This window comes from Pinus tabuliformis, chromosome 1_1 (assembly GCF_031772625.1).
Source record: "Pinus tabuliformis cultivar Carrire ecotype Pingquan chromosome 1_1, CPIR1, whole genome shotgun sequence".
Lineage (NCBI taxonomy): Eukaryota > Viridiplantae > Streptophyta > Pinopsida > Pinales > Pinaceae > Pinus > Pinus tabuliformis.
The window spans coordinates 769208047-769216988 of record NC_142297.1 but is presented as its reverse complement, the minus strand read 5'-3'; the positions used below and the strand labels follow the sequence as shown (position 1 = coordinate 769216988).

At 42.6% G+C, this 8942-nt stretch overlaps 1 protein-coding gene across 1 annotated transcript; it reads right to left on the bottom strand.

The window, feature by feature from the left end:
* Positions 1 to 1093: 1093 nt before the first annotated feature.
* Positions 1094 to 2380, bottom strand: LOC149216280 (uncharacterized). Its single transcript, XM_089389891.1, has one exon. The coding sequence runs from the start codon at positions 2378 to 2380 to the stop codon at positions 1094 to 1096; it is 1287 nt and encodes a 428-aa protein (XP_089246017.1).
* Between the last annotated feature and the right edge of the window lie 6562 nt (positions 2381 to 8942).

Genomic DNA, 8942 nt, shown 5'->3' with positions numbered 1-8942 from the left:
TTCTATTTATTTTGTTTAAATTTTAATAGAATTTTTTTAAAATTGTAAATTTCAAATTTGTAATCTAGGTCAACCAACTAAATGTTACCCAAAAAAATTACACATTAAATCTATTCAAAAACAATATAAATTCAAATCTTTATAACTAAAATTTAGAATTTAAAATATAAAAATAAATAACCTGAAATATTCAAATACTAAATAAATAATGTTCTTGAGAATTCAATCTTGCAGATAGAGTTTCTAAGGGATAGATAAAGCTTGCCAACTAAGTTTCACGTGACCAAAATAGAAGTAAAGCTCGTAGACATCTTTAGCTTATGCCTTGTAGTAATCGGATGAAATTTGACCATCAAGTTTCCCGTCAGAGTCAAGTTAGCCGTCAATTAGAATTGCATTTCTTCATTATACACGTCACTGATCTCCGTTGAAATGCTGCAAACTTTCGCCAAATTGGTGTACACCGTCAAAATACAGGTTCCCTGCTAACATGGGAAATTAATAAAATTAGTTGTTATTATTTTATAAATTCCAAATTTATTTATAGTATTTTCGGAAACAGTGAAGTGATAGAGTTACTAACATATTCATGGTAAATATTTTTTTTGCTTGACAAGTTCAGCCGCTGTTTATATTTAAAAAGAAGTTTATGAGGCAAAGCTCCAGAGATATAAGATTGGAGCTCGAAGGATGAGCTTGCAATTTAACTGCGTTACCACATTATGTTATTTTACAGTATTTTTTAACATGAAGAACACTGACAAGAGTAGATTCTGACGAACTGGAAGAGGAGAAGACAAGTTTTATATGACTGATCTGTCGCGCAGTAGATTCCTCTAGCTTGCTTTCCTAATTAGCAATTTTGATGCTGGAGAGCTGGCACTTGGAGCATTGAGTTTCTCCATCATATATTTGAGGATATCCATGGATTATTGAATATGAGCGCACACATTGGGTAAGGCGTTGAATTGCTCCTGCAAGGAGGTAACATGATGAAGTAAAAGATTTAAATCCGCTTCATACTTTGCATTTATTATCTGAGTGGAGGATTTAATCTTTTCATTCAGGACACGCTGATGCACCTTGATTTGTTCTAGTTCTTCCTGGAGACCCTGACAGTGAAGGCAATTCTCATTACGAGCCATCTGAGGATCTTGAGAGCCACGCAGAAGAAATGCTTGAAAAATATTGTGCCCAGGAGAGGAGCGGATTCTTGATTCATCTTCTTGAAGTAATTGAGGAACTCTTGTTCAATTCCTTCGTGGGTTTCAATTTTGCTTCCTTGCTCATTGTTGACGTGAGAGATTTGATTGATCATTCTTCTCTGCACTGTAGTTTTGTGAAAGAATTTCGTATTCTTTTCACCCTCCTTCAACCATCTAACGCTCGATTTTTGCCTCCAGAGAGTTTCCTCCTGTAAATCTCTCTCAAGGATTTGATTTTCTATGGACTGCTCTTTCTTGGCGAGCTCTTCAGAGCGTCCTTCAGAGATCATTCTTTGCTGAATAACTTTCATTTCTTGATTGAGGGTTTCCTTAGCTTTGAAGATGTTGCCGAAGATAGATTGATTCCAGCGTTTAATTTCCCCCTTGAGGTATTTCAACTTCCTTTGGAATATGGACATTTTTGTTCCATCCGTTGGATTGAATTTTAGCCAAGATGCTCTGACAAATTCATTGAAGTCCGGATGAGTTAGCCAAAAAGCTTCAAACCGGAAGGGTCGCCTTGTATTGCAACCAGGACGATTCCAGTGGAGGGCGATTGGCCAGTGATCAGAGCCTGAAAAAGGAAGGATAGATGCTGTAAATTCTCCTCCTAGATGAACTGCATTATCAGAGATCAGAAATCGATCAAGACGCGAGGCTATTTGCATTGGTTCTGCCCTTTTGTTGTTCCAAGTGTAGAGGCCGTTATTTGAAGGAAGATCTATCATCCAATTGTTCTGAATGAAGTCTTTTAATATAGAGCCATCCCTGTTTATTCTGCAACGCCCTCCGTTTTCTTCCTCCATTGTTGCGATCATGTTGTAGTCTCCTCCAGATATCCATAACGGGTATTTCCTCTCTGTATTGAGCTGCGTCAAAGCATCCAGAATTTCAGCCTTGTGCTGGGTTTCTTGAGGAAAATACACATTCGTTATATGACCATAGATATTGGTTCCAATTATATGAAAGATGGCTTGAATGAAGTTTTTATTTGCATGTATGTTAACTAGTTGAATTATTCTTGCATCCCATAGTACTGCAAGTCCTCCTGACGCTCCCTGAGCATCAACAGTTGTTACTAACCCTCCTGGCCAGGCCTTTGCTGCTATTTTTTCCAAGACTATTGAATTACACTTTGTTTCCTGCAAAATGAGAATTGTGGGTTTTTCCTCCATTAACATGTTTTTTAATAGTCTTCCTTTCCTTGGGCTATTGATCCCTCTAATATTCCATGAGATCAACTTCATTGGGAAGGCTTGGGGTTGATATTGAAGTACTTGGTTAGCTTAGCATATCTGCCTGATTCTACCAATACTTCTCCGATCTTGATGGTTCTCTCCAGAGTAGTTTTCCTTCCTCGTTTTTTGCTATCTTTGGTGATAAATTTCCCATCCCATTGGCTGCCAGTTTGAACCCCTAATGAGTACTTTTTTTGGGCTTTATTGAGGACTGCCACTAGGTTATCCACTTGTCGATCAGGTATTTTGTCGAAGTTTCATGTTTTACATGCTTGTTCTAAGCCCAGGATATCCAGCTCCCCAACGTCTATTGATTCCGTGTCCTCCTCCTTGATTTTAGGTTCTTGATAGCTTCCATCGCTTTCCTTCTCGTTTTCTGTACTGGGATCTGTACCATCTATATCCATTTCAGGGAAACTCCAGGTGTTTGAAGCAGTCTTGAGCTTGTTGCCCCCTTGTTCTACACCCTTTTCCCCTGTTTTCGATTGGGATCCTTCAATCTTTTCCTGACTAGTTCCTTTTTTATTGGAGGGCGTATTGTCTGGATCCTGCATGTCTTCATTGGCTAGAGCTTCAAAGCTATTACTTGTAGAGGGTTTTGATTGATCCACTGGAGGAATCTTTGTAGAGACTACTGATTTTTTATTTCCTCTTCTGCGATTTAGCACCTTAGTGAAGCCATCCGGCGTTGGGTTTTCCTGGTCAGTTTGAACCGAGGGTTTGCTATTTAATGGGCAGTCTCTGTAGAGGTGTCCTAGGTCATGACATTTTCTGCACCTAAAGGGAACATGCTCATAATCAATTAACTGTATCCATTCCACATCTTCATGAAAAAGACTTACCGTATCAGGCAAAGCTTGTTTAAGGTCCATGTAGACGCAGATCCGTGCATATGAGGTGTATCTATGCGTCTTTGTTTCTTCTGCTACCTTGACGAAGTCGCCCAGAACATTGCCGATCGCTTTGAGAGACTCCTCTTCCCAGTATTCCAGTGGCAGAGAGTACAGCCTGATCCACACCGGTGCGCAACTTAGGTCTTCCTTATCAGGGTTAAATCGTTTGATCCATTCTTTGAGAAATAGCTCGGCAGAGTTAAAGAAATAAGGCCCTCCATCTAAAACTCTGTTTCTGTCTTCCAAACAGTTGAAGACTGCAGTGAAAAACCCCTTAGGCCCTAGATGCAAGGTTATGTGTCCTTTTGGATGCCATTTAACATTTATCCAGGCTCTCAACGCTTTCTCGTTTGGCCATATTCCAATGAATTTGCATATGAGGGCATGATCTCTCATGTACTGAATTCTAGCATTGATGCGATGGCTTGGTAGCTCTACTTTTGGCCTGTGCGTGGCTACTATCTTGCATGTGGAAGAGCTGACTTTCGGCTTGTCTTTCTGTGCTTATTCAGTTTGCGTCTGCTGACTTCTGTCTGTGTTTTCATCATAGTACTCCTTTCCCCTGTCTGAACCCTCGATATTCCCTTGCTGGTTGTCGTTTGTTGGAGGAGGCGCCCCTCCTTCCCCCTGAGGGGGGTTCATTGTTCCCACCGGCCAAAACCTACGGGTTGTGGCCTGCTACGCTGCCGCGTTCTGCCCCTAGTGAACTCTGTCAGAAGGACCTGCCGTAGCAGGTGATTTATGAAACCCTAATGCGAGTTGCAGAGCCTCGCTTCTCACCGTCCCCCTTTATAAATAATAATTATTATATTATATATAAAAAAACATTGTATACATTATATTCACATATGTCTATATCAAATATGATATATAACCAATGTTATCGAGCAAATCAATTATTAAACATGAGAAAAATCAAGTACCTTACCATTATCATTAACAACCACCACATATGTCACAATCATAAAACATTATCAATAGGTATAGTAAGTGCATTTCAAATCTCATGGGGAGGTCCCTAATGGGGTGTGCACACGATCTGAGGGGGTCTAGGAGATTGTGCCCACCACCTCGCTCACCTGAACGAGAGCAAATGAAGAGGAGAGATGTGCCTTGGGCATGCAGTTGTATGCAACCACCCTAATGGCAATACATAATAGTGTTGATTAACATTTTCTATCTAGAGGTGAAGGTGAAGGGTTGCCACAGGCATGAGGTCGAGGTGTCAACCTCCCTGCTACAGGTACCTTTGATTGACTATGGTGTGGAGGAATATCGGTCTAGTTTCACCCCTGACTTGTTTTTTGTGAGTCGGGTCCTGCATTTGGAGTTGGAGAAGTGAAGGGTAGTGGATTTTTTTGCAGGTAAGAAAGAAATTTCATCACAGAAGTGGGATTCTGGTCTTTTGTGCTTTGATGTGGAGGATGAGTTGCAAATTCAATTGAATTGAGATAAGTGGGGGGAGGAAATTATACCAAGGGTGTTAGGCATTTGGAGGAGGGTGGAGCAAGGAAAACTAGTTGGTGGCTTCAGAATTTGGCTAGAGAGGTCAATGTTGGTTGCGTATCATGCACCAGAGAGTTGATACACTGGTAGCGCCCTCTCATTTTTACTTTTTCATTCTTAATTATTTGTCTGGTTGTGTTATTCTAGTCTAGTTTAATCTTGTTTTTGTCGTGGTGTGCATACTGTTGTTGGGTCTTAGGTCTTGTCAGGTCATCACCTCATAGCCTCAATCTCCAAAGCTTCTTTCATCATGAGTGGATCTACTTTGGACTTGCAACTTTTCTTCACCTCTACGCTGTCAACAACCTTCCTCTTGTATCCATTGCGTGTAGTGTGTTGTCTTCTGCTGTTGTTGATGGTGTTGCTCATTATGATGCTGCTACCATATTATCTTTATTTCCTTGTCTATGAACAACTTGATGTTTTCATAGGTAGGCAAGCTCATAAACACTTGCTTGGCTACAACCCCCATTGTGCTCTCAATGGTGTCCTTTGACTCTGCTCTCTTGAAGGCCATCGTACTTGTGCTTTTGAGAGATAAATAAACACCTATGATGCTTGGAGACATAGCAACACTCATGGCAAGAAATATGTCAGTCGAAAACCAAAAAAAACTTGAGAACTGACTTGCAACATACCTGTGTGACTGACCATGAAGGTTCCACAATTTCCGCGGGGAGGTCGGGAGACTGATTGCCAAAAATATGCAAGGAACAGTTCGGGATGTTGGGAGGCTGACTGACTGTTGGAACTGCGCAATGCATAGTCCAACCTGGCCTGCTGAGGATTGAAACTGCACAATGCGTAATTTCAGTTAGCAGTGACATGCAACTAGTAAACTACATTGTGCAGTTTCTGGGGCTAGCAGGACACTGCCTCCAAGAATTGTGCAATGCAAGCTTGGAGGTTAGTGTTGGGCCATAATTGTGCAATTTCTAGAGGGAAGGTAGAGCCTTTGCTTCCGGAAATACGCAGTTCTAGCGAGGAAAGGCATGGTACGGGCCAAGGCAGCCTAGTCCAGTCGATGGGCAATGTTGGCTTAGTGGGTCTTGACCCAGGTTCAGAGTTAGTTCGCTAAACAAATCCCTACACTACTTGCCCTTTCGGCATCAATTAGCGGAGCGTGGACTGAATTCTCACCCAAAGAAGTATGGGGGGATGCTGGAACCAAGTTTCTGCACTCAGAGATTAGTGTAATGTCATTTTATGCCCTAAATTTGCCTTTGCACAGATCAATAAGCCTTTAGGGTTTATCGATATAACTACCCTTAATCAACTTCTATACCTCCGTGACCATTTACAATTGTCTTTTGCGGACCCTGAATAGGAAAATCCACTACTTACGCGCATCAAAGATTACTCATAACCCAGTAATGACTCGGATTAGCTTAAGAGTTCGATACCTTCAACATAGAGCAAGATAATCTTCACATAAACAAATAATAGTAATTTCATTCATATAACAGTATAAGTTATACAAAGTCACGCATCAATACATTATTATTTCATAAACCCATTATAACATAAGGTGCATTCATGTAAACCAAAGTATGAGATAAACACAAGTATTTCTGCAATAATCTTCTTTATTAATACTTAGTTCTGCTTACAAGCTCAAGACTTCCCTGTGCACTCAGCTGCAAGGGTCCGGGCACTCAGTTGCAGACTCTACTCTAGGCCCCTGCACACACAATTGCAAAGCCTTCCTTCTACTCTAAGACTTCTATGCTCATCCTTCTATTGACCCATTACATTCGTCTTCATCCTCTATTACTTCCTTAGACATCCTAAGACACACCTATTTATACAATCTCATGGTTCGCGGACCATGGGTAGATCTTCAAAGGCTGACTCAACTTACATAAAGAAGGGTAAAACCCTTTATGACTCTTTAATTATCTACACGCTCTATGACCACAACTTGCAGAGACTTTACATCTTTATACAACAAAACTTGGGATTCTGTGCCAAAACTTGGGTTTTTGCCCCAAAATTAACCCTAGGGGACCCCATTCCAATAGGCCCTCAACACAAAGATCATGACTTGCCCTCGAGTCACTCTGCTGGCGCGGAGATCTTACTGCCAATATCCCTCAGCTCCACTCGTACCACTGCTACCTTAGTCGCACTTTGCGTGGCTACTTGTTTGATCTATTCCACTAGCTGCTCTGTGGATGGTCTTGCACTGTCCTGTTGGATTTTCTGTTGTGTACTCTGCAAGTTCGTCAATTTCTCTTGAATGTTGGCAGAGATGATGTAGTCCTCATCTAACCAAGGCCCCAATCTGGCCTTGAGGACTGCCTCTCTCTTTTACATTGCCTCCACCTATCGATGTAGCTTCCTTGCCTCCTACAACTTAACAAGGCATTGTACGCCAACAATGGTGCATGCCGTTTCCCTTACTTCATCATATTGGTGCTGGAGTTCGCAAGCTTCTGTATTACAGGCCTACAGGGTGGGATCTTCCTGCAAAGTCATGACTACCTCCATTTCTTGCTCAAAAAGAATGGTGCAGTCTACCACCGTGGAATCCACTGTCGCGACTCCATCCTTCGCAGTAGCTTTGCGCTATTCCCTGACCTCTGGCGGAGTTGAAGGTTGTGACTTCAACGCCAACTCTGTTATCTTCAGGTTTAGCTCAAACTAAACCCTAACCACTTCTATCTTGGCATCGCGCATGCCTGCAACCAGCTTTCTGACCTTTGCCTCCAATGACGCTTCCTCTAGTATATTCAGTTTGGGCACTGTTCTGCAGGTTTCTGCCACCGTGGCTACAAGCTGGTCGTTCTGCACCTGAATTTTCTTCTATGCCTCCACTGCCTCTAACTTTTTAGCGAACATTTGTTCATTTTTCACTCTATACTCGCTGATGAGGCTGAGCATGCACTACTCTCGAGATCTGAATTCTACTATCACCCCTGCTTATAGCGTGTGCAGGTACTCATTCGGGAGCACAACTAGGTTGAGGCCAATTTTCTTCAAAGAACTCACTATAGCCTTGTCATCGGCCGCCTCCATGCTCAAATATCCATATGGCAGTGCGACTGCCCGAAGGTCCAGTGATCAAACCATCTCAGCTGCCTGAGTGGTCCCTGGAGCCAAACTTGTTGACGTAGCGCTGCTCTGCCCTGCACCTACCTAGATTCTAGTCGTCTGAATCTGCAGCTCGCGTAGATCCTTTTGGATGTTGCTCAGTGCTTTTTGTTACTGCTACTCAAACTGCTACAGCAATTCTGCTGTAGTATCTTGCACTGTGTCGCCTATCTCATCTAGGTCACCGTCTGTCAGAGTGATCGGATCCAGCAATGGCTTGGTTGCCTCAGATTTCTTCTGTGACCCTTCTTTTCCCTATTCTTTGTACCATTTGATCCGAAAGGGAGTTCTCTCCTTCTCCTCCTAACCATCACTGCCCTGCTCTGACTACTCTTCCTCCTCCGTTTGGGGTGAAGGAGACTTATCACTCTGCTCGGAGCCATGTGCTTCTTGTTCAGCCTCCTTCTTCGCGATGTGCTCCGCTTGAACTTGGGCCTTCTCCTCAACCTCTTTTTACCGCTTCTCAGCCAATTGTTGAACCTTCTACTTGGTCGCTTCCTTATTTTTCTTTTCTGTGGACTTTCTAGTCCCTGCAGCCAGATCATATGGAGAATGCCAATCTGTTGGCCAGCGCTTAACGACCTCCTTAATAGCGTCATCTGTAGCAAGGTAGGGTAGGTCGAACCATTTTTGTTTCAGATCCTTCCGCACCCGAATGTAGACGCGGTGTAAGTCAGATTTGAACTTTGCGTACCCTGAAAGTTGTTCAAACATGGTTGGTGACAACCACAGCTTTTGGTTGATGGCCATGTGAATACTCGCCTCCATCAACACCCAAAATACTTTGGTCTCTGTGACCCACGCAACATCGTTTGTGGCCCAGAGAGATGCAAACTTTGCAGCATTCGACAACTCTTTATCCATAGGAGGAAACTGACTGTCCTCCAGCGGATCCCAAGCAAAGAGTACAATGGAGAGCAACAACCATGAATACTGGAATGTTTTTCTCTCATCCTACGCCTCTCGATAGTTCGCGAGGAACTCGCTACAAAGGTAGCGCGCTCAGT

Coding starts and splice junctions, on each gene's coding strand:
- LOC149216280 (XM_089389891.1), bottom strand. CDS start 2,380: ATGGAGGAAAAACCCACAATTCTCATTTTGCAGGAAACAAAGTGTAAT.